General features: G+C 37.2%; 2 protein-coding genes across 2 annotated transcripts in view; one reads left to right on the top strand and one right to left on the bottom strand.

Annotated features, from left to right (window-relative positions):
• Window positions 1–397: 397 nt before the first annotated feature.
• The window catches only part of usp45 (ubiquitin specific peptidase 45), a 33,801-nt gene continuing 7,681 nt past the window's right edge, over window positions 398–26,517 (bottom strand). The window contains exons 6-18 of the mRNA XM_084385776.1: window positions 16,791–16,939; window positions 15,046–15,141; window positions 14,784–14,914; window positions 9,428–9,515; window positions 5,610–5,691; window positions 5,305–5,396; window positions 4,858–4,914; window positions 4,627–4,755; window positions 3,427–4,087; window positions 2,606–2,703; window positions 2,326–2,412; window positions 2,082–2,223; window positions 398–1,095 (exon numbers count right to left, since the gene is read on the bottom strand). Of these exons, the coding sequence (XP_084241902.1) occupies window positions 965–1,095; window positions 2,082–2,223; window positions 2,326–2,412; window positions 2,606–2,703; window positions 3,427–4,087; window positions 4,627–4,755; window positions 4,858–4,914; window positions 5,305–5,396; window positions 5,610–5,691; window positions 9,428–9,515; window positions 14,784–14,914; window positions 15,046–15,141; window positions 16,791–16,939 (1,943 nt within the window). The 3' untranslated portion in view covers window positions 398–964. The remainder of the gene's footprint in view (window positions 1,096–2,081; window positions 2,224–2,325; window positions 2,413–2,605; window positions 2,704–3,426; window positions 4,088–4,626; window positions 4,756–4,857; window positions 4,915–5,304; window positions 5,397–5,609; window positions 5,692–9,427; window positions 9,516–14,783; window positions 14,915–15,045; window positions 15,142–16,790; window positions 16,940–26,517) is intronic.
• The window catches only part of cnr2 (cannabinoid receptor 2), a 302,290-nt gene continuing 289,176 nt past the window's right edge, over window positions 13,404–26,517 (top strand). The window contains exon 1 of the mRNA XM_084385779.1: window positions 13,404–13,410. The gene's annotated coding sequence lies outside the window, so the exon portion shown is untranslated. The remainder of the gene's footprint in view (window positions 13,411–26,517) is intronic.

Here is a 26,517-nt window from a genome sequence, read left to right on the forward strand (position 1 = left end):
CATACAATTATGTATAATTCTAATTCGGTATATACACAAATCATTCTCTTTATACTCTTATATGAATTTAATACTTTGCTAAAGGCATGCACAAACAATCTCAGCCTTCATAAACTGTAGGCACTGATCTGATGTAGTCGTGTGGTGAAAAATAATAATAATATAAAAAACTGTTTTCTATTCATATTTAGTTAGGCATGAGGCAAAGTCCAGGAATATTCTACCAACTCCTTAACCATTAGATATTGAGAAATACGTTACATCTCAGTTGTAAATTCATAAAACCTTACAGCAGGGCCCACTCTGTCTAACTATTGATACGTTAAAAAAAAACATGAACAATTAGTCTTGACCAAGCAAATCAAAGTTAAATGTGCTAACAAAAATAATAAATGAATGAAAATCAACAAATTGCAATTTATTATATTGTTGTCAATCAGCCTTGTGAATGTAATATTGCCTCCTAACAAATCATGACATTATGTTTGTGCAGTGAATAGCTTGTGTGATCCAGTGCAGTTTAAACGGCTTTGAAAGCAACAGCTGCATATTGTGCCGAGTTTCCCTTTCACAACAAAGGTTATAGACTCTTTTGGCACAATCCTCCCTCTCATATAATATATTCTATACATATTTTTACCCTAAATTACTCTTTGGCAATTTCTCCAGCAAAATGAACACACACACACACACACACACACAAATGTTAAACTCAAATATTAGCTGTAAAATATAAATAACTTAAATTTCAGAATATTATTTTACATCAATAATAATGGCTCCCAATTTGAATTCAGATAACCTTGAGTAATGAATGAGTCAAAAGTCCAAGCTTTTAGTATATGGAATCCTACTACATTCAAATAAAAGGATATAGGCATGCAGTAAGTGCTCGCAGTTGACTGAGCTGATATTGCCTGTTGCATTCATCTGGATCGTGTCGCATTCACGCGGCCGCACGGCTCTATAGCAGTTCTTCGTAGAAAAGTAAATAAGCTTGAGAGTTCAGCACTCTGGACTCCGGTACAGTCTGTACGCTGGTGTCGCTAACATACACCCACTGGCCTTGTGGGGCTGAACTGGCCTCTCTGGAACCTAAAAAACATACAGAGATGTTGGTATTCAGAGGAACACAAAGTGGCTGAGATGAGGCTGAACATCAAAAACACATCCAGATTGCGCTACTAATGATCAGTGTTATTATTAAACAGTGAAACACAACCAAGTGAAGATAAAAAAAATAGGCTGTGAATTAAATAAAAAAGAATTAATTGCAGTTTTTAATCGCACCTAATGTTAAAATTTGTAAACATTGAAATGAAAATGTATGTGCATTTAAAATAAATTAAATATTTTATTAAATGTTCGTTTTTTCTTTGATTTATAGCCATTTAACGTTATATTTGAAATCAATCATTTAGTCTTTAAGTGCAAATCATCAGATTACCATATTTGTTCATCAGTTTTTGACAATCAATCTCAGAATAACCTTTAATTTGAATAGACCCAAACAATCATCACCTGAACCCATTCTAATAAAATGTCACATTTCGAACACAATGTGATACTTCAGGAGTTATAAACACATCCCTGCAGATTTGACCCTCTTTATTCACTTTTGTCTTTTCTGGTTCTAAAAACGCAAACACAAGAACGACTGGAAAAAAAGCATGGAGACACAAGGGCAAAATGTATTTGCCCTGCTGCCTTTCGAAGAGTCTTGCACTCTCACCTTGTACCTTCATTACAGCAATTCAGCTTGAATTTGTGCAATACAAAAGTTAACTACTGAGGGTACACACTCTTTTCACTCTCTATTCCAAATGCTGCTGAAAGGCAGGCTCTTTCCTTGAGTATTGAGTAGAGAAGAACGAATCTATATATCGACAACAACAAAAAAAATCCGATTGGCCTTTACTGAACAAGCTGCATCTTCAAGGTTGTGGTGAATGGGGGACCAATGCCAGGATAAAATCAACCCTTTGTTTCCCCACAGGTTATTCAGGCCTTTCAGAACCAGCTGCGAAGAAAACATATTGACGCACACATGGAAACTATATACTGCCTTGGAGGCATTGTACCTGACTGGTTCCTGCGCTGCTCAGGTTTACGCTGAGGCGTGCGGACCTTCACATAGGCCGCGTAGTGCCCACCTCGCATCGATCCGCTGTGTTCCACAATGCCATACAAGCTGTAAAGCACACGCTCTCCTGCCCCAAGGTTCTGCCACATGCATAAATACTAAATTAATACCGCACACTTACACGTTAAAGAACTGCGCAGATTCATAAATCACTGATCTTTATGTAGAACTCCGATCAGTACCTTACAATTGGCAGAGCAGAAAGGAGCCAGGTCCAGCGTAAGAGGAAAGTCCACATGTCTATTAACTTTCCTCAGATTCATCCCGGCCTGCGAAAGTGAAGACAGCTCAATCACTGCATCGGCACACAAAGCAGCACATAACATAACCTTGCTCGGAAAAACATGATTACAGATTTATTTATTTTTTCTAAAGTATGCTCTGTTAAATTTCTGGCTCAAATGACACACAAATTTACTTATGCAACACAAATGACGAGTGCAAGTTCTATGAGTGAAATACCTGGTGAAAGCGTTTGAGGTGAAGAGTGACCACCGGAGGAAGCGCAGAGATGAGCATCTGTTTACGGGCACTGGTGTACACTTTCTCAGCCTTCTTATCTGAAACATACATATAAAACAAGTGACAGGCAACAAATGGTGTTAAGGAGAACTACACACTCAAGCTTTTTGACAAATTTACCAGCCATAAATATATCTTACCACCCATAAAGTGTTAATTCTGAATCTTGACTACACCACAGAAAGCATAAGGAGGGAACAAGGCATTTTTTTAATGAATGAATAGGCAGAAATTGATGACAGAAATTGCCATGCTTAACACGATGGCAAGCAGATAGTTGGGCCAAAAAAAACAACAACTTAGAATGTTTAATATTTAAAACAGCTACATTTTAGCCCTCATAAATCACAAGCAGAGTCAGTTTCTGAGCATTAATTGTCCATTAATTGCCAGATCAAACTTTGTTTGGCCCATGTTTTATGAACATGGCCAAATGTTTGTTTGATATACTGGTGAATAGTATATCTTTACATATATTTCATACACTACATTTCAAAAATTTTATTTATTTTTTTATTTTTTTTAAGTGTCATGCACACCAAGGCTGCATTTATTTGAGCAAAAATACAGTAAAACAGTAATATTGTGAAATATTATTACAATTTAAAATAACTTTTCTATTGTACTATATTTTTTAGTATTCTAATATGCTGATTTGGTCCTCTATCAATTTTGGTCTATTGGTCCTCTAATCTATTTGGTATTATCAATGTTGAAAACAGTTACTATTGCTATGAGAATAGTTCTGTGAGAATACACACCACTCCTCTTCATCTGTCTCTGCCTCCATTCAGTGCAGTTTTCACAAAGCAGTTTGTTGTTGCCCATGAGCAGCTCAACAGAGGTGAACTGATGCAGACAGGACTGTACCGAGCACTCTTTAGAGCTGGGGGTGTAGCTGTGACAGAGGGCTTGGAAGGCCCCTTGGTGGTGTTGACGGTCTCTCTCCCGGATTTCAGTTGGTTCCTCTGGGCTCAGGCTGACCGGCAGAGTGTCGGTGGAAGTGTGCACTAGGCCCAGCTTGGACACAGCACTGACAAGCTGCTCTACAGCGCCGCCCTGCTGAGGTCTAATGGGGGCTAAGGGAGTGTGGCTTGTACTCAGGTTAGGTTTTAGACTTGGATTGTGTGCCGTTGTGGTTGCAGTCGTGGTGGTTAAGACTTTATCTGATGTGCTACTATGACCGGATACAGATGGGATTCGAGGAGACCATTCGCTCTCAGAGGCCTCGCTGTCTGCATCATTACTGCTGTCCAGAAGGTTGGAGTCTTTCTCACTGCAGTCTGATTGGCTGCCCATCGTATCCGCCCGGTAACTTGCCAGACCACGACCAGCCACACAGAGATCCTCCTCTTGTCGGCTAGAAACCGAGTCTGCGCCTCTCTCATCGTGAGAAGTGGATGAATGGCGACCCTGTAGCTTCTGATCACATACACACACATATAAAGTCACATTAAAAACAAGGATGCTAGGAAGCACGTAAATTACCATTCAAACGTTTAGGGTCAGTACGTTTTTTTTTTTTAAAGACATGAATATGTTTATTGAGCAAGGATGCATTAAACTGATCAAAAGTGACAGTAAAATTTCTATTTTAAATAAATGCTGTTCTTTTGCTATTCATCAAAGAAAGATAATAATATGAGATGTTCCTTGAGCACCAAATCAGCATATTAGAATGTTTCTGAAGGATCATGTGACACTAAAGACTGATGAAATATCCGTTTTGCCATTACAGGAATAAATTAAATTAAAAATACATTCCAATGGGAAATAGTTATTTTAAATTACAATATTATTTTACAAAATACTTTTTTTAAACTGAAATTCTGATAAATAAATACAGCCTTGGTGAGCATAAGAGACTTCTTTCAAAAACAAAATCTTACAGACTACAAACGTTTGAATGATAGTGTATAAGAACTATATAATGCTTCTCTTATAATAATGGATCCACCAACCTGTCCGCTCAACCTCCTGCTGTTTCGATTGGCTTGTGAGTGGGCAGCTGACGAGTCATCATGAGAGACCAGACCGTCTTGCTCCCGCCCACTTTTCCCCAGTCTACCAGCGTTTGTGGGCTTAGAGATCTGGGCAAGAAAATAGACAAACCCTCAAAAGAAATAGAAATACAATAAAGAAAGAAAAAAATGTTTTACAATTGTGGAATGACAAATTAAGGCTGTTCTTACCCTTTCCTCTATGATGGGAAGGGAAATGTCAATGAAGGCTTCCTTTACTGTGGAAATCTAGGAGTGAAGCATATAAACATGTTATATATTGTGGTATTCAGAGAGACTCTAAAATGTATCCCATATGATTTGTCTTAAAGCAGTCCCTTTTTCACTGTATTATTTAAATAAATACTAGATCTATTAATAAAATAAAAATATGATAAAATATTATAACACACAATGAATATATATAAATAACATACATACATACATACATACATACATATACATATATATACACACACACACATATATACATGTGTGTGTGTGTGTGTGTGTGTGTGTGTGTGTGTATATATAGATATATATATATATATATATTTTTTTTTTTTTTTTTAATTAATTTATCAATATTATATAATCCTTGTATCTGGACATTGTACATTACAAATGAGAAATGCTCACATGTTCACACTCTTCACACATTATTGTGCTGGTTAGCTCTCCGACAAAAATCCGATCTACAAAATTCATTTTCACTCCTTCCTTTCCATAAGCTGTAGAACAAGAAAACAAGCAAAAATTATACACACATACAACTCAAATATGTATATTAAGCAGAACACAAATAATAGATCTTTTTTTTAAGTGATAATTTAAATGTAAATTGTGCCATTATTTCTAGAAGCTTGTGAATGCAAGCTGTCACTAGATGGCAATATTGTTCTGAGTGATGTAAAAAGCAGGTGACAGAAGCAGAGGTGGAGCACCCTTCACTTGTCGTTTTGTCTCCTCATCAGCTGTCTTCTCCGTGGGGTTGTTAAAGGCTTTGAGGATGCCTGCTTTAATGCGCTGTCAATGTAAACACAATGTGATGCCACTTTGTTAGATAGCGAAGCTCAAACAGTTGCTGTCACAAAAAGCTCCTTTTATCATTTTCAATAATAGAGGCACAGTAAAGACGTTTGTGTCTTTTAATAATGAAAAATTGACATTTCAATTAAAAAAAAAAAAAAACTGTCAACATTTTATTTATGTGTGAAACATGTTCTGTATTTGTCAATCGATAAACAATCAAATAAGACATGGCCGTTTCCCCCTCAGACTTTAAACCGGTTTACCCTTGGATGTTTTCTTTTTTTTTTTCTCAGGTTTTTGTTGCGGTAAATTAACTAAAGGAATCGCAAGGCCATGAACACGTGCACATGGTGAAAAGTAAATGTGTGCTTCACATATTTACACGGCACATGCATTGTATATCCCATGTATGTGTGGGCATAAAGACTTTTGAAGGCGAGTGTCGCTGTGCTCTTAATGAGAGGTGACATGGTCAGTGACTGTGTTGGTGAGAGAGCTGTTAGAAGACACAGTCACAGTAAAGCACCAATCAATAGATAATTGGCCGTGGTGGCGATGTCTGTGGGGCTCAACCAGTCTCCCCCATTGTCCCGTCCCCACGCTCAGGACTGCCTATTTAGGTCAAAAGCCTGGTTAATCCCTTTCCTTCAGTCAGTCAACCCCCCCAAACCCCCCATCTGTGTCGGACCCCGCTACAACACACACTAATTAATCACACAAACACACACATATCCTAAAATAACTAGGCCACCACACACTCTTGAGAAGTTGCGCTCACTTAAACGGCCCCTTTCTTAGCATTTTTATTCAACAGCTAATTGGTGATAATTCATTGATGTTAATTAGCATATTGTGAGCAATGATCCTATTGGCTAATCGACATAAATATTGTGGTGTCCATGTTTAGTGACTGGCTTAAGGGGTCTCAGCACTGTTACACCGTAGCTAAGACACGAATCAAAGCATTTTGTAGCTTGCGTCTATAAAACAATCGATCAAAATCACAATGATCTTGATCGTAGCCCCAACTATTTTTGAAATTTTATTTTAAGCAAAAAAATAAGCACATAACTATTATATATAATATATACAGTACATATAGTTTTTTTTTTAGAAGTCACCTCACCAGATTATTATCAAAAATACAGTAAAAACTTCAATATTATGAAATACTACAACAATTTAATTGTTTTCTATTTAAATATATTTTAAAATGTAATTTATGTCTATGAATTGTCTTCCATGTCACTTCAGAAATCATTCTAATATGCTGATTTGCTGCTCAAGTAACATTTTTAACTATTATCAATGGAAAACGTTGAAACCGGCTGTGCTGCTTGATATTTTGTGGAAACAGTGATACATTTTTTTTAGGATTCTTTGATGAATAGACAATTAAGTAAGACCAGCATTTATTTGAAATACAGTATGAGTCTTTCATAACATTAAAGAATTTTATACTGTAACATTTGATCAACGTCATGCTTCCTTGCTGAATAAAAGTATTCATTTCTTTCATTAAAATAAATCTTACTGACCCTAAACTTTTGAATAGTTAATGTATAAATATTTTTTTTATTTGTTATATCTTAAAAGTTATGCGTATATATTGAAATACAAGCTGTCTGTAAATTTACTGAAGTACATTATAACGAGGTATAGGGCTGGGCGATATGGACAAAAAAAAAAAACCCAAAATCATACCTCAGTATTTTTTGTCTGAATAGCAATATACAATATAAATCTCTTTTTTTCTACTTTTTTCTATTTGGTTAGAAAAAAAATCCCTTTTTTAAAATTTATTTATTTCACATCCTGCTCAGTGTTGTCCTAAAAACAATGTTCATATTGAAGGGTATAAAAACAAATATAGTGAATGTAACCACTATATATTATGTGCAAAAATGACATTACATTCTACCATTGTAACAACAACTTTACATTGTAACAACAACTTTTACAATCTAAAACGAAATATAATGCTTTTTAAACCAGCAAAAAAAATAAAAAATTAACTGGTAAGAAGAACACACATTCTCTCATCTGAGATTAATAATTATAATTATATTAGCCTACATTTGATGATTACTCTTTTACACAAGGCTCATCCACTCCTGGCAGCAAAATGGAAATATTTGCATGGCCTTCTAACATTTACAGATGGAGAATATACTTGTGAAATGTAAGATATGCACTGAGGAAAACACCACATCTCAAATGCATTAAACAGCGCAAGTATCTGTTAGAGCATCTGATGGGGCAACCGTGTTAAACTACAAGCGTTACCTATATCTTACAAGTTATTTTGAAGCGCTTAAAGGGTTAGTTCACCCAAAAATGAAAATTCTGTCATAAAATACTCACGCACATGTCGTTCAAAACACGTAAGACCTTTGTTCATCTTCGGAAACACAAATTAAGATATTTTTGATGAAATCCAAATCTGAGAGCTTTCTGATCTACTATAAACAGTAACGCAATTACAACTTTCAAGGCCCAGAAAGGTAGTAAAGATGTCATTAAAATATAAAAAAAACTACAGTGGTTCAACATTAACTTGAAGTGACTAGAATACTTTTTGTGTGCTTATGGTTTGGAACGAAACGAGGGTGAGTAATGACAGAATTTTCATTTTTGGGTGAACTAACCCTTTAATATCAACCCTTTAGTCTCATGTTTAGGACAAATTGGATTATGCACTTCCCATGGAGCAGCTCAATCTGTGTCCTCCGCTATTTTTCAGATGCACTCGTATTATCAAACTACTGTATATTGATATAAACAGTATTGCCTTATCCTATTTCGTTTATATATCAATATATTGTACAAACTCGATATAACGCCCATCAGTAATGAGGAACATTTAAACCAGATTGTTTCCTGTGTTCTCCCCCTCTGCAGCCCCAAAGTGTGGAGGGAGGGAGGTGGAGACGGACCTACATCACAAAGCCTCAACAAGCAGCTGACTGTTTCCCAGGATGCACAATGAGGCCAGTCGCGCCACTTGCAAGGTTCCTAAGTGGCACAACTGTCCACATTCACAAGTCTGAATGGGCCTGGCTGGCCCTGGGGCTCATCGCCCAATGCTGCACCCGCTTTCTTAGAGCAGTTAGGGCCACTGGTGGGGTTGTGTGGGTCTTGGCCCCTGGCACGTCCGTATTAAGAGACCCACAAGCTGTATCGTTCTACAAGAAGCACCCTATCAATCTACTATGCATCTGCTCACGAGCGGTCAATGTTTCAATGTCAGTATGCAAAAGTAGCCCTTTGCAGTGACTGGTATTGTTTATATATGCACTGAGGAGGACTGAGGGCATAACGCTGAGAACAAGACCCCCTATAGACCTGGTATTAACATACATTTTTAAGCACTTCAATTGAATCAGGACGAAAATTCTAGAACTTGACCACAATGCACTAGTAGTTTAAATGCTCAATCTTTAAACAAAAGCTAGGGACCGCCTACTCACCTGTTTTTATATTTAGATCAGCCAAATACCAACTTAAAAAATATATTTTAATACTTTATTTCATTATTATTATTTTTCTTTTAATTTAATTTTAATGCATTTTTAAATAATTAATCTGGATATGGAGCAAGGAAAGGATTTTTAACCTTCCCCTCATAGTGAAATCACAAATGGTGAACAGAAGATGATGCACATTTCTGCCAGCTCTAAATGGTCTGATTTTCATACCATGTGTAAGAAAAACTAAATCACACACTCACCTTTGTCTCCTCCACTCTCATAGAGTCCAGGAGGTAGTGCAGCAATTCCTGACTGTCCTGTTGCTGGTAACCCTTAAAGCGAGGGGCCCTGCACACACACACACACACACACACACACACAGAGAGAGGCACAGAATGAGATTTCCTGTCACACAAACACATTCGCACAAGTGTAAATACATCCAAAGGGACAAAAGGAGCCAAAGCCACGCAAACACCAATTAGCCACACACAAAAAGCAATCAGCAGCATATAGATGAGTAAAGACGAGAGAAGAATGGACATAATTTTCTCTCAAGGCCTTTTCTCTGCTACATGAGGTCTCTTGACAGGTTTCAGGACCTTAGAGGCAGCTGTTATTTTTCCCTGACAACTTTCATTCACTTTTCATTTCATCATTTAACCAGCTGAGGTCGGTCACACAAATGCAGCCACGCATATACTTTCATATGCTACCTGATATATAAAAGTATTCAAAGTATTCATTAACTAGTTCTCTGATTCTACTAAATCTCAAGGCAAAAAATTATTCTCACTAAATTGAACCAAAAATAGAACTAACCTGAAGGTCGCGTGTTCGATTCTCAATACCGTCAGGAAACGACTGAGGTGCCCTTGGCCTTGAGCAAGGCACCTAAACCAATGTAATTCTGCATGTAAATGTTGATCAATGTGATACTGCTTTTAAACAAACCATTTTTAACAAAGATCAACTGAAAACATAAGCTCTTTCTAAAAAAACATCCTCATAAACCAGTATTTGCCATTAGAGTTCTTTACTGTAATTTTCAGCCAAGATTTTCCGCATATTTTCTAAAACCGACAACAAGAATTTATGGCATTTATGAACAAAAATTTACGGCAGCATACATTTCGGAGCATCTCTAAACACTTGCCATATTTTGGTGTCCTTCAAACACATTTAATGCCACATGTTCAAAATAACTGAAATTACAGAACAGAACCAGACAAGACCACCCTAAATATGCCAGACTGGAGGACAGTGGCAAAGTGGGGATGTTTGTCCTTCCTCCCAGCTAACCCAGAGGTAAATCGAATGGAAAAACATCTCTTTAGACTCTCTGCTGGGCAACCCAGGCCAGATGTGGGCCAGCTGTGGAGAACATATGGGCAGCTGGAGCCAGCCCTGCATCAACCTGTTGAGCAGTGAGGCTGGATAGCTGGTCAAGATGATGGGAAGGCCATTTGGTCTGGTGATGAACCCAAGGATAAAGGGGCAAGTCAAAGTGTTGGATCAGGTTAGGACGCCTGAGGCTGTCCAGATGCTCAATGCATTTTGCTATTACCTGCTAAGCTTGCAAGCACTGTGTGTGTGTGTGTGTGTGTGTGTGTGTGTGTGTGTGTGTGTGTGTGTGTGTGTGTGTGTGTGAGGGCAGGCTAGGTGAATGGCAGGACGAGCAGTACGGATGGTCAGGCAGTCTGGAACGCCTCTACCATGGGCTGATGAGGTCTGACGTTCTGTTTGGATCTGACTGGAGTGTGTTTAAGAGCGTCCAGCCACCTGCTTCTAACACAGGTCATGAGCAGGGGGTCTGGACACACAGCCTTCTTCCTCCTCTTTCTCTGTTTCTCTCTGCACCACCATTCTAATATATTAATCTGATAAACTCATTAAGAAAAACAAAAAACATTTTAGTTAAAAGGTTTGGCGCATTAAATTAATCGGAAGTAACAAAAAATACTTTTACATTGTTAAATATCGTTCTTTTGAACTTTCTATTCATCAAAGAATCCTAAAAAAAAAAACATACAAAATACAGTTGAGTTTCCACAAAAGTATTAAGCAGCACAACTATTTTCAACATTGATGATAAAAAAAAAAAATCTGTATATTAGAATGATTTCTGAAGGATCATGTGACACTAAAGACTGGCGTAATGGCTGCTGAGAATTCAGATTTGGCATCACAGGAATAAGTTGTAATAATTTAATAATTATCATCATTTGTAATAATATAATTTGATTTTGAACCCCACTGTTTATGTATATTAGATATTCACTAATATAACTGTTTTTGATTGATACCAATACAGATTATTTTTATGTTTAAGTGTCCAAAAACAAATATGCAGAAGCAATTTTAAAATGTCTCTAGATATCTGCATCTGCCAAACAGTAAGCCGAAAATGCTGGTATAGCTCAGCATAAGCAGCAGAACAGAGTGAATGAGTTCTGGAGGGAAGCTGACGGGTGAGATGGGCTCCAGTAGGAGAGGTGGGAGAGAGACCGAGAATGTTCTGGAAGCTCATTCCACTGGAAGAGAAGGCTGAAGGAGCCTGTAGCGGTATGCCCAATATGGCCCTGTCACAGACGGACAGCTGTAACCACTAACACAATTAACAGCGGATGAGTTAGTACCAGACGCCAGGCAGCCCCAGCACACATGCACACACAAGCATACTACATCAGTCGAATATAAAACACTCCCATTTTACATTGAGCACAAAACATACACAACAAACAGTTCTATGCAACCGATCTGTTCTGATTTTGACAATTGATGAACATAAAATTGACTTCATAAATTCAGGTTTTCCAAGAACATTGGAACCCTGTTTTTTCAAAGAAAAAAATAAAACAGTTGTTGAGAGTATGAACTAAAATGAGAAATAGCTAGTTTTACCTTATTTTAAATCATTTTAAACAATCAAATAAACTGACAATAACCTGATCAACCACCTTTCTGGGTTTATTTGTAATAAAAACTGTCTAACGGTACATTATCCTACACATATAGACAAGAACTAAATGTAAGGAACACGAATTCTGTCGCAGATCATCTAGAAATATAACAAACAACAGGGAATAAATTAAAAACACAATCTGATTTTCTAGCTCTTTTGAAATAGAGCAAAACTAACGCTAATAAAGGTGAAACCGTTTGAGAAAGCAACCTGTAACCGGCTCAGTTTTGAACCCCATAAAATTAGTAACAATGGAGAGAATTTAAGACATGAAGATAAAAAAAACAAAAAAACAATCGCAGCCAGTGTGACTAGAGTCTATTATTCCACCACTCACACCCAGAACATCATTAAAAGTGCTGCATTTCAAACCGGTACATGCTTGAATCTCTGTGCTAACAGACATAAAATAAGTACCATTCCACCTCAACATGAAATATGCAAAGGGTTTGAGAGCTGATTACGATACAAAATTCAAATATAGTTACAGAAAACAGAAGATAAGGCCATGTTTCAGGCTGGGACCCTCAGTAGCACCAGGAGCAGTGTGTGGTGAGCAGGGAAGGCTGCTCACTGCTCTTTGGACCGCTGTTGGCGCTGGTGCTGCTTATCTGTCCAGCTGGCAGTGTGACCTGGCCCTCGACCAACCATGCCAACAGCACTCAGCTGTGTAACACACACACTACTTGTTCTTCACCCATTTAATGGTTGGTGTTCATCCCACCTTCAAAAATACTGTCCTTTAAAGCACAATGTCTCAAAAGATGCCATTCTGCCACATTGTCCAACATCGCAAATGTACAAGATGGTGTTCAAGATGGCGCAGTAGTTCAAGTACTCCATTAGACCAGCAGCTGTGACCCACAGTTAGCCAGTCAACAAACGCATTAAACAAACAGGATATTTCCTGTCAAGGACATGTTGGAACGCACAAGCGCACACACACATAAACTGTGCAGCACAGAAGGCCTTCACTTGACCCAACGAGCTGCTGCTCTGTAGTGCTGAAAGTGTGTGAATGTGGGTCTGCTGTGCAGAGAGCGAAATTAAAGGTGTATGCGAGGCAGAGAGAATCAGTGTTTTAATGCTTTCACATGTTAGACACCAGACTTGTGTGACTAGAGAGGGTGACAATTTTGCAAAAATGATCAGTCAACCCCAATAAAGTGTGGATAAATAGTCAATATTTGAGCTTTAAAAAAAAAAAAAAAAAATTCATATCTGCAGACACCATATGTACGGTTGTTGAAAAATGTTAGCTGTACCTGCAAAACATAAATATGTAAAAATAAAAAGTACAGAACTTTCATGGGGTGTACTTACTTTTTTTACATGCACTACTGTTCAAAAGTTTGGGTTCAGAAAGCAATTAATTATTTTATTTAGCAAGGATTTTAAACAGATTAAATTGATCAAAAGTGACCTGATGGAGTTTTGGTTCCTTGCCACTGTCGCCTTTTTTCACCTTTGTTGCCATTGGCTTACGGCTTGCTTAGTTGGGGACATTAAATGTAACATTTAATTTAATATTCAACAATAATATTGATCTGCCTGCATTGACACCATTATATGAGAACTGAACTGAGCTGGACGATGTCATCACGGTTTTCTCCAGAGCGGCTATACATATAATTGAACTAAATTAATAACTTTTTTACAACAAAATGAAACATCACTGAACTTACTTAAGCTGGACTGTGACGCTATTTTCTTCTGGAAACAAACTTTGTTGCAATAAATGATTCGTTTTTACTGTATTTTTGATCAAATAAACACAGCCTTGGCAAGAATAAAAGATTTCAAAAACATTTAAAGAAAAACTTACAGAACCTAAATTTTTAAATGGTAGTGTATGTGAAAAAGTAAGTACACCCCAGGAAAGTTTTGTACTTTTTCAACATAATTGGGAATTTTGAGTTCTTTGAGACGTCCTGAAGCATCTTGTGCTCAGCTCTTGAGACGGCCCAGCCAGAACAGATTGTTCTGAAACCTTTATTTTTAAATCCATTTATTTTAAGTGCTGTGAAATTTTCAATAGCTTGGAAAATAATCAATTTCAACAAATGTCCTTTCTGAGAACATTACAAAATGTACAATCCAAGTAGTACTTGCAAATTATATTGCTTTTTACTTATTAACATTAGCAAAATGCCAATGTCTATATGTGGATATACTTACTTTTTCACAGCATTGTACGTGTTTTATGCATTCGTAATGGCTGATGTGATGTGATGTGATGTGTATATGCTCAAACGAATTGGTGTGCTCAAGGCTGAGATGATGCCAGGTGAGCAGGACACACATGTACACATATGCAAACCCACAGGTCTGATAAAGGCACAGTACCTGAGTTAATATCACAGAAGCACCAGAGAGACACCCAACTGCCTGGCAGGCTCCTGTCTGAGCCACCCAACCATTCAGCACGTTCAAACAACATTTAAACAACAGCCAGTGAACCGTTTAGCCAGTACACGGCATAAAAATCAACCCCTGAGAGCAGGGAACCAACCAACCATTTAAGCTCAAAACAGGCTTGAAACTGCATGGCACACAGTGACAATCAATTAGCACAATTAGATCCACTATCCCACACAGCTTTTTGAGACTTTCATAGTACACATTTACAAATGGCGGCAGTGTAGACATACTTCTGACAAAGCTGGTTGAAAAGGATCTTGGGTGAGACAGGCCCTTTCCCAGGCTCCTTCATACTTTGGAGGAACAGAAACATGGCTGAGGTGAGGGGTTCCGGGCTGGGCAATGTCACAGTTAGTGGCCCCTACAAGAAAGCATAGTAATGATATCACATCTAACATACAAACAGTGAGGTTTTCTGTATATTTAAAAACTAACATGAATGAGATTATGAGAGAGACTATTCTAGTCCAGTTCAGTTTAGTTGGAACATACCAAGTTAGTCTCAGCAGAGGGGCAGATCTTCATCTTATGGCCTTTTTCCTTGACGTCTTGAATTAAGTCATTCAGCATGTGAGTCTGGGAGAGATTCTAAACCAAAACAATGGAAAAAGTTAGTTATCACACTCTCCTGTGTGTGTGTGTGTGTGTGTGTGTGTGTGTGTGTGTGTGTGTGTGTGTGTGTGTGTGTGTGTGTGTGTGTGTAGACTTCAGATGCAAAAGCCGCTAAAAGCCACCTCCGTCAAAAATGAGATTAACGATATGGAGCGAATGCTCTACGCACATAGCATACACTCATCAAATACTTTTGCTTCAAACCTGCAAAATCCCAGCCTCAGCCCATTCAGATATACCGGTTCGTTGGCAGAAACCTCTAAAAGCTACTTCCTTTTGCCAGCAAAAGCCTCTAAGATGAATGATGGCGTGCGTATGAGCTGGCTTTCAATTATCGAACTGCAAGTATTTACCCTGTTTAAAGAGATTTTTGATGTTTTGATTGAACTAAAGATGTTTAGAAATTTAAACAGTTTAGACAAGAAATGTACATTTTATGACAATGGATTGTTAAGATTTGACTAACATCAGTTTAATGTTTACTGACTTAATGCACTTCTTAATGAACAACTTACTTAACAGTACACTTTTTATAGTTATTTATTATTTATTCTTTTTTATTTATTTTTAATACATCATAATTTTATATTTATTTACATTTAATATTGTATAGGCTATAGGTTATTATATTTTAAATAATATATTAATATATTTGTATTTATTTTGAGCATAGTAGTGTAGTTATTGTATCAAGTCTTCTATTTGTCTTCTGTTGGTTGTTGTTATCCAACAAAGTGTGCTGTCATTATGGTTATGCTGTCTGAATTATTTTTTTGACTATATTTTTGAGCCATATACCTTTCATATACCTCTTCAGAAAGGACAGTGACGAGTGACTGGAGAGAGATATGATGGGATCGGGAAACGACCGCAGGTCACATTTGAACCGGGGAACCTTATGAGCACTCGGACCAGAATATGATACGGACGTGGTGTGGCAGTAGTGATATTGCAAATGTTTACTATGTCTTGTCCAAAGAGGTGGACTTAGAGGTTTTTCCAAATAAATACATAAATAATTCACACATGGACTTAGCTGGTTTTGCAGCAATATACCAATGAATTGATTAAAGTGACATTTTTTAAAAGAAGGCATTTCAAAAACTGACTAATAACCTTTTCATTGCCATTAAAGTGAAATTACTGAACCTAAACATAGGAGCCTGATAAAAAGAAAAAAGCTAATTTAAAAGAAAAATGTCAGACAGACTTAAATGTTAAACAAAGCAGGTATGCATTAAACTGATCAAAAGTCATCCACAAAAACATTAAGGAATATCACTGTTTTCAACATTAATATAATAATAAGAAATGTATCTTGAGCTCCAAATCAGCATTTTAGAATGATTTCTGAAGGATCATGTGACACTGAAGACAATATATTTAAGATAACTTTTAATATTATCAAAGCAACAGAACAGAATTGTACTAATTGAATTATCAATATTATTAATGAACAACAAAACTACAAACTTGACAAATATTTAAGATATATTCATTTAATATTTGTTGTAATTTATTTATTTATTTGTATCCTTTGGAAAAACTGACACACAAAACTGACACAAACAAAAGTTAAAAGTAAAAGTAAAGTGAGTAATGCGAGTTCTCAGACAAGACTTTACCTGCATCACAGCATTGAAGAAGCAGGTGTTGCCCAGGTTGTTGATGCCCTTGACCGGGATAAGTGTGCTATTCACTGGACTCTTCCCTCTCTGAGTGTCCACATACTCAGCGGATTCCTCTCTGAGCTTGATAATTTTTGAGGTTGTTGCTAAAAGACAGGACAGAAATCAAGTTGACAGATCTCTAGTCAACACACTAAATAGTAAAGTAGGTTATCTACAACCAAAAATGGAGAAAGGCAGAAAACTCGACTTAAACTTTAAGTCAATTTATTTGAGAGAAATGAACACGGATCTTCTGTTATATGAAGATTGGGTAACGTTTCTCAAAAGCATTGCAAGCCTACATAGATCGTAGAACCACTGGCACCATTGGTCACTACGATCAACTTGGCTCACAATGCTTCTGAGAAACGCAGACCTGGACTGGGCCTGGTCTCAGTGTGCGCTTGATTTTCTGCTGCAGAAATGGGTTAACATTCTGGGTAGCAGCTGGGAGAGGCTGCAGATGACAGCTGGATAAAAGTACGCTGGTTAGGGAGCAGGGAACAAGCACAGCTGCTCCCCGCTACTGCCACGACTCTGCGGGAGCTTCTTGGCCCAGGCGGCTAAACACAAGGCCCGCAGAGAGAGAAAGAGAGAGTTTTTCTACACAAAAACAGCAAAACTCCAGAGAAATGACGGGTGCACTGCCCTTAACACTCAGGAGACATGAAGGCAACCTGCATGATAATTCAGAGCGAGCAGTCGGTCCTGTAAATAACTCTCAGTCCCTCAGAAGAGAGGCTGATGGTGCCTATGGCTTTCAACAATAAGGAAACATAAAATTATGCGATTTATTTTATCAATGACTTCTAACAATGGCTACTTCTTTGAGCAAACATTTATTCAACGACAACAAAAAACATCTAAAAAGTTACAGTGGAAAAAATATTGTGTTCTAAGACCTATTAAATTCAAATGACACAGAATACTATACACAATTCAATGACAAGGTCATAACAATTATTCAATTATTGAGCAACAACTTAATATTTATTCAGTAATTTTTGTTTTGCATTGTGTACCATCTTTGAACATCTAATAAATATATATTGCATAAAGTCTATTTAAATACTAAAACAAAATAATATCAATGTCATTTAAAAGTCGTCTTAATTTTGTGAGTCTGGTGAATAAATAATTAGTGGATATCCTGTACCCAATGACATGCAAAATACATGGTATTCATGATTGAAAATGAGACAACTACATCCATTTAACTTTTTTATTTGTTAGCTTAAAGCTAGTTATCATGGATCTTTGCATGGGGGTAAGGAAGAAATCTCCAAGATGGACCTTGGTGAAATAGGGTTGACGTATTTTTCAATAATGAACATTATGAAGTACAACCCTTAATTTAGCCTTTATGAGATAACATTAACTTGCATTGATGCATTGACCAATTATCTGCATTTTCCACTGGGCAAAAAAACAACAAAAAAACAGTTGCAACTCAGTGGATTGTACAGAGTGGACTACATATACACAACAGAAATTTTCAGCCAATGTTTGTATTAAAGATACAACTAATTTACGTGTGGGAAAATGCAGTTTATTTGTCCGCCACCACTTATTTATGTTTTGATTTGGTGGATCGTTGACAATCTGGTTGGTGGCCTTTTGCAACAAGGCATTGGACAAGCCATAACAAAAGGTCGAATTCATGACCAGCTCAGGACCCTTTTTTTTTTTTTTTTATTGTCACTGGCACCATTTGTGAAGGAGAACACAAGTGTTCTGTCAAATTAAGCATTAATGAACAACTGCAAGCACCCAAGGCACTGAGAATGAAAGTGAAAGTCAGCATGGTGCTGCTTGCCTCAACTAAATACTATTTACACTCTTTTGAACTATCATTTATGCAAAAGCAAGAGCACGGCCAATTAAGGAACTAAATAAAAGTACTTATTTTATGACCAGCTCAATATTATATTTGCATTTCAGAAGTCCTAATATATATATTTATATATACTTAAACTAAACTAATATTTAAACTAAATATTTAAATTCTATTTTCCCATTAAATAAACATCAAAATGAGTTATACATTTATAAAATGAAAAAATATTTAATATTAAAAATATGGCGAAATGGGTACCAGGGTTTCAAGTAACACATTGGAAATTCAGACCAAATTGAACTGTCGCTAATTTGGGACCAAGTGCTGTTTTGTAGTTATTGATCAAATTATATTTGCCATTCTTTGTACATCTAATGCTGTAAAAAATGTGCATCATATTCATGTAATGCACCCCAAATAACTTCTAAATGACCTGAAGTAATTCATATCATATAGATGAGTGCAGGTTTTGTACATATCTACAGCTTGTTCTTCCCTCAAGTGGAATAATATGCCTTACTCTTGTGTCCCAATTGGTTTATTCTTGCATGAATGATTTCTGTTAAGAAGATTTGATCAAATTGCCAGTTTAAGTAGTTATGATGTTTACATGCCTTAGTGTGCATTGATTTCCCCCTACCTCTTCAACTCTACCTCCTGTTAGAAAAATACACCCACTGACACACTGTGAACAACATGGTATATGATGTATTGGAGGTCATCTTTGGACAAACTACACAAAACCAAAGCACTTATAAAAATTTTCCTTTGCATTCTTGTACACCCAAGAGAATTGAGAATATTACAAGAAAAAGACTGTTGAATGGCTGTGTAGATGGTGAGATGTTTGCATGTATGGCGAGACTCAAGAACTGTCCTTGACGAATCTCTGCTTGGACAATACCAGGGGGCTGAAACATAGATGGATTTAAAAACTGCAATATATGCTCTTAACCCTTCAAATTTGGTCAAGCATATGATGGGGTGGAAAAGATCATTTCTGACAACAGGAGTGCAACCTAATGTCTTGCGTTTTCTTTAAGGTTCAGCTAACATTGCTGTGTCCACAGGTTCATCTTATTTAGTCCCCCGTTCAATCCATATTGTCACACTGCCGCATCTGAGGGAAAGTCCAAGGACAACCAATGTTCACCAATTCAGGTAGTAAATTGGTTTTCCTTTGTGCAATAATGCTCTCCAGAGCTGCCCCAAATGTTATGCAGATCCACACACACTTATTGTACAAACTGCCCCAGTATAAAGCCCTGTTCAGGAAAAATCCATTAAAATCTGAAGTGGGCAGCTTCTGTGCCCCCATGATTTTCTCACAGGGGTTAATCAGGCATTAAAACAATAGACTGGAGTGCTGCTATTCCTAAGTGGGGCCAAAAGCATCTGGAGCGCTACACGAAAACATCTGGAAGTTTGTCTGTGTCCATACAGCCTTTCGAGAGGGAGCCCATATGTCCATGAACACTGTGGTGCAAACAAGTGTAGACTACGGGGACGCACAGCTCATACAATGTGCAAACAGGAGAACGAGCGAGAGTGATGTCAAAAAAAGTTACTTTTTGCATTTTGTCGGTCCCATTTTTTTAGTGCACCAGGAGAATAAATGGTGCAATGTGGGAATGTCTATGGAGTTGCATCACATCTGGGCCCGCAGATCAAGGTAAACAATGTTCAGAGAGCCATCTGCCAGCGTGGCAGCGAAGGAGATACATAGAGGGGACTGGGGGGGAGGACAGTGCCCTGAACAAGCATATGGAAAAACAGATTTTTCCTCTCCCTGCAGCAGTTAGCGAAGGCAAATGTCAGCATGCACCACGGCCACGCTTGACTGTCCTGAACTCGGCACCACCACCTGGCTCTCCTTGCTCAGCCACCGAATATGGGCAGGAGTGACACTGTGGAGCATGTCCCCAGGGCAGCCTAAACGATCAGCAATCCACTCCCCACTCCCCACCCAGTTCTCTCCAAAATGCACAAGCGCCAAAGTGAACTGTATGTGGTTTCCTGATAACTGCATTAAAAGAAGATCTTCCCTAAGAGCTCTGAGGCAAAACAAGAGCTGTGAAACCCTTTAATTACTCGCCCTCACAAAAAAGGTATTTAGCAGAATGTCTAAGCTGTTCTATTCTATACAATGAAAGCGAACAGTGACCACAGTGGTACCTGGTCCCCATCCACATTCACTGTATATAAAAAAGGTTGTATAGAACACAGTTTAAAAAAAGCAGGCATCAATATTAACATTCTACCAGAGTTATTTTAGCATTATTTATATGCGATTATTGTATTTATTAATATTTTGAACCAGCTTTTATTTTTAGTTTTTCAGTTTACAGTTTCATTTCAAGGTTTAGTACTTCAGTGTGCTTTTGTCATTTTTATTAGCTTTTCTTTTTTTTATATATTTCTATTTAGCTTTAATTCTTTATTTCAGGTTTAGTAATTTTCATACATATTCAACAAACTAGGTAACATTAAAAAAAACAAAAAACACAAAAAAACACTTTTCATATATTACACAGGACCGGTCAAAAGTTTGGAAACATTACGGTTTTGTAATGTTTTTGAGAGTAAAACCTTTGCCAAAGCACAGCGCGGATGAATCCAATGTTTTGAATGTGGCTGTCAGTCACTGCGCCGGTGTGGATACTGCCTTTCGGAATCACAGATTCTACCAACATAAGAATTTTCATCAGAAATTGTCTTCTGAACAAGTAACATGCACTTTTGTTCTGACCAACTAAAGGAAAAAAAGAATTGCAGTAATCGCGCTGATCAAATCTAACGACCGCTTATCATCTCACGTCAAACCGTGCAAATTATACTTTGTTCTCAAATTGTTAATGTTAACAACATCAGCATTACGTGACTACATTTAATGCCTTCCGATATTATTGTTTTCACATGGGCCTGGTTGCAGTCTCTTTTTTTCTGTAGCCACTCCGAAGTCCAAAGTCTTTTTCGTTTTACAACGGGTGAATCTCCCAGTTGTCACTGGTGATTGTCGTTTGAACCTTTCTGGATCCACCATCAAATTTATAAGTTTAATTATATCAAGTGCTGTGAGAAAAGGCTATAAAACTCCACCTCCAACATCTTCACAAGCAATATAGCCTACTAGCCGAGACAGACACCTTCTTTATGTGTACAGATGTGACGTAATGACGCAAAGAGATGCTCGAATTTACAGCGGAAATCCACCAGTACCACTGGAATTAAAAACATTATTACAAGCTTACCGTTTTGAATTGAGCTAAGACAAGCAGATCGTTTTAAACACTGGCTGGTTATGTACTTGCTCAAAAATTTATTTTGGATAATTTTTAACCCCAAAAAATTACAGAATGCAGCTTTAACAATAACAACACTGCATTCTGGCCCATAACTGATAGAAGTCTAAATAAAAAAATAAAATAAAAAGTAAACTCAATCATCAAGTGAATTTAGGCAATACAACATTATGTTGTGCATAATAAAAAATATATATTTATTTAGAGATTTCCTGAAGATTATATTGAACAAAGCTATTAAACTAGTTTAAAAAATTCAGTGTTAGATAGTAATGTGGGAAAAATATGGGAAATGAACATGGCAAATTAAATAACCAATATCACTCAAAATGAATAATAAAAAAAAAAGTCTCTTATTATATCGTCCTATAACCTATCTGGTAAGACATTCTGCTAAATATTCTTTTTTTGTGTGCTTCATGCATAAAAGATAGTCATACAGGTTTGTAATGACAAGAGGATGGAATGACATTTTCATTTCAGGTGAACCATTTACACTTGGTCCTTAACACCATCATACTGACAGAATCCATTTTTTATATCTGCTTTTTGTATACATGACTCCAAAAGGTCATAAAGCATGAAAAACATCACAGTAGAGAAGAGACTTTCCGAGAAGAGTCAAGCACAGATTTATAGAAATTAATGCATTGAACATGTACATTATTCATTCAAATCTTCCCTTGTTTCTCACAAAGTGAAGGACAACTCTCCTCAGGCTGAAGACAGCAAGCAGTCATGAGGAAGGCCGAGCAACACCAAATGTCTTACTAATTTGTTAATTTGTTGTGGCCATGGGGCATGAAAACCGTGCTTCATTGCCATCTGAGGCCAAGGGTATCCAACGTCTTGATTCCTTCATGCACACACACACACACACACACACACACACACACACACACAACGTGCTGTTCGCGTTGGCCCTGGATCGACCTAAATAGAAAAGCATTCTCCCACCCGAGGCTAACCATCCTCGATAATCAACAAGACCTAGCTGTAAAATCCTCAACGTCAATAGATTAAATGTAAAACAATGTTTAAAAACCATCCAAGTGTATATCAAATATAGGCTAATTTGAGATTCGAAAATACAGTCAAATGTTTTTCAATTTATGAGTAAAATAAAGCCTGTGGTTAACATAATTTGAACGTTATTTTCTAAAACATAAATGCTCTTCTAAAACTGCACACACTAACACCTTATGTAGTCTTATGTAGTGACATATATATAATAATAATCATTTTTGGTATGGGTGTGTGTAATTTACGTTGTAGAACAAACCGTCAAAGTATGGTCAAATTATGTTTACCACACGCTTTCTTTTACAGGAGGCAAACACAATTTTACTCCTACAAACAAAATTTTTACATTTGAAAATAGATGAATGATAAGTTAATTTGGGCATAACATAATTGTAATGTACAGTATGAAAAATGGATATTCAGATAGTCAGGGATTAGTAAAGGCCAACATTTAACAGTGTTATATTATTATTAATATTATGTTACATATTATTAGTGTTTAAAAATATTTTTTTACGGCACTGCAAAAGTCATCTAAAATACAGGAAAAAAGTATGCACAATTAAATCTTAAAAATGACACAGATAATAAAAAAATAAAAAAAACTGCCAATAACCAATATGGTACTGATATATTGTGCATCCTACTTCGAAATGCTACTTTCCAAGTGCTGAGGTACCCCGAGAACTCCAAGTTCTCTGTGTTAATTTTAATATTATCAACTCACTCAGGATTATCATGCAATTGTTTATAACATGTTTAAAAAAAAAAAATGAATAAAAACCTGAAATGTAAAGCAAAATAAGTTTGAACCCTCACCTCATGAAATATGAAATGAGATTGAAAATCAATATGAGAAAATAAAGATTTCAACTGCTGCATGTGCCAGCTTGTGATGCCTATTGAAGCAAAAACATTTTAATTTCCTCAAACAATGCCTTCCCAGCTGTGTTTCAAGCGCAAGCCTAGCTCTCTGAGGTCAAGTCTCTTTCTACCAAGACTCTGGTACTTGAGCTGAAGGCCTTTTTTGGTGAGAGAGCGCAGTTAATAGATTTTCTTTCTTCTCCCCGCTGTTGTTGTGGAAAACTATTATGGATTCTGGAAAATTCTTGCTGGGGCTCTTTTGTGCCGCGGGTCTTTGAGAAACAGCGAACACAACAACAAGCTCTGTCTAAAAAACCCTGGCCTTCAAATATTGCAGAAATGCAATTTCACCAGCTCCTCTATGCCAGCGCCAGTCCATTTCACAGCCACAATGGCCGCCTGTTTCTTCCTCATTTAGTCAGCCCGCCTGGAACAATGAGCATGGAAGAATGGCAACAGGTAATTTAAAGAGCTGGGTAAGAAGGATGTGGGCAGGAGGTGGCCCAACTCTGGCCCAAAACCACAGACCACCACCAGCTACCTTCTGGACCTCACCAGAAAAAAGAAAAAAAAACACCAAGTGGGCAACTGTTTTCCCTTTTCTGTCTTCAGATTTCTGTCTCGCAGAGTTTATCAGGCTTGACTGGAAAGAGATTATAAAAAATGATCATCTGACAAACATCAAGACGTTTGACTTAAGTCAAGGCTATGGTGCAAAGATAAGCGAGTCTGTCTGGACTGGAAAGGTTTTCCACTATAATAAAGAGTAAAAGTTTGTTCCCAAACTTAGTTGTGAAATAATCAAAACTGAGTTTTCTGTTCACATGTTTGGAATAAATACAGCTATTTCATACTCAAAAAACCTCTCTCACAACATCCGCTGCCTTTCAACAGCTGAGGATGCTCTATATACGAAACAAGCTCCCCTCCTGAAGAAAACGAGACCCTCTCCCAGAAGCTCGGAGTGAGCAAAGAGGGATCATGGGAGATGTGGCTGGGCAGGGGGAGGAGCAGAGCTCAGGATCCCATCCCCACACAGCTGCAGCCGTTCTTCAGGGAATCCGACCGGGGAGCACCACTCGAGCGCCTAATGCCATTAATGAGCGCAGCCATGCGGCAGTAACGGAATTGGAGCGCAGCTTCTCTAGCAAGAGCCTGGCTGCCCTTGGAGTGGCGGGAGACCAGTTAGGCTGGGTTTAACTGAACTTAACTTTGATAGACCAGAGTCCATGGACAGGGATGGAAATGGATTCAATGACTGTTAAGCATCATGCAAGGACAAGGTGGTAGCATATTTCACTGCTATGTGAAATTGTACACTAGCTTTTGCTCATCACTGAAAAGAGAAATGAGCATTTTAACAGACACTGTGCCTCGGTTGGAGGTGTCGTCTAATCTAACATACCAGAGAAAAAAAGCTGTCTTTCATGGCACATAGTTGAAACTTGAATAAATAATAATAATAATAATAAAAAAACGACAAAGTTTTTCTTCGTAATAATGAAGAGACACAACTACATGATAATACTCTGTTATGCGGGTCCTCATTATTTCAGCCAGGCTTTACAATATTAATGAATTACATGAAATTTGCAAGAACACTTGCACTATTTTTTACTGCAAATTCACTAAATAAACAACAGAAAAAAAAGAAAAAAAAATTTGCCTGAAGAAAATTAAGCCAACATACATATTTAACCGTTCAAAAGTTTGGTTGGCAAGTCACTTATGCTCACTAAGGCTTCATTTCTTTGACTAAAAATACAGTAAAATCAGTAATCAAATCTTATTACAAACAAATAACTGGTTCTTATTGTATCAATGTTGAAAACATTTGTGCTGCTTAATATTTTTGTGTATTATTCGATGAATAGAAAGTTTAAATCATTTATACAGCATTTATTTGCAATAGAAATCTTTTGTAGCATTATAAATGTAAACTTTACTGTCACTTTTGATCAATTTAATGCATCCTTGCTGAATAGAAGTATTAATTTCCTTAAAAAATAAAATAATTTGAGCAGTAGTGTACATTGTGACATTATGTTTATGACAATTAAGCACATTGTTGTGAAAATGTCACAATGTAAAAAAGGAGGGGAAAACTAAAAATGAGCTTCATTTTCTTTTTTAGAAATAGAAATGTAATTTATTTCTCTCTAATTATGTTTTTCTTCTGATTGTGAGGTTACCCACATGTGTTCTTGATAGATTCATTAAAAAAATGAATGCCAATTGGAAGACATCAAAATGTACATACAGTAAAGTTTGTGATGTAGATGATCATGACATGTGCATGGACCTTATGAAAAGTCAAGATTAGCAGGTGGAGAACTAATGGCGAAATCCTAAATATTCAGAGGAGGACTTCTAGTGTGCTGCGTGGTTATAAATAAGCATCGGGTTTTAAAATACTACACCATGCATTCCCGGAAGTTGTGTATACTCTTACTACAAGGACAGTTCAACTCAAGCAACCTGGGGTTAAGCCTCCTGCTCAAGGGCATACTGGTGATGATGGTGAGTTCATGAATCACTCCAACAGATTAAAAACAAAAGTGTAGCAGAGCTACTTTATCATGGGTCCAGGGCATCGCTGCTGCTGGAGCTCTAGGTGGAGCCAGGGAGCTGCTCTATGACAGAAAACATCAGCTAA

This window comes from Rutilus rutilus (genome assembly GCF_951802725.1).
Source record: "Rutilus rutilus genome assembly, chromosome: 17".
NCBI classification, from domain to species: Eukaryota; Metazoa; Chordata; class Actinopteri; order Cypriniformes; family Leuciscidae; genus Rutilus; species Rutilus rutilus.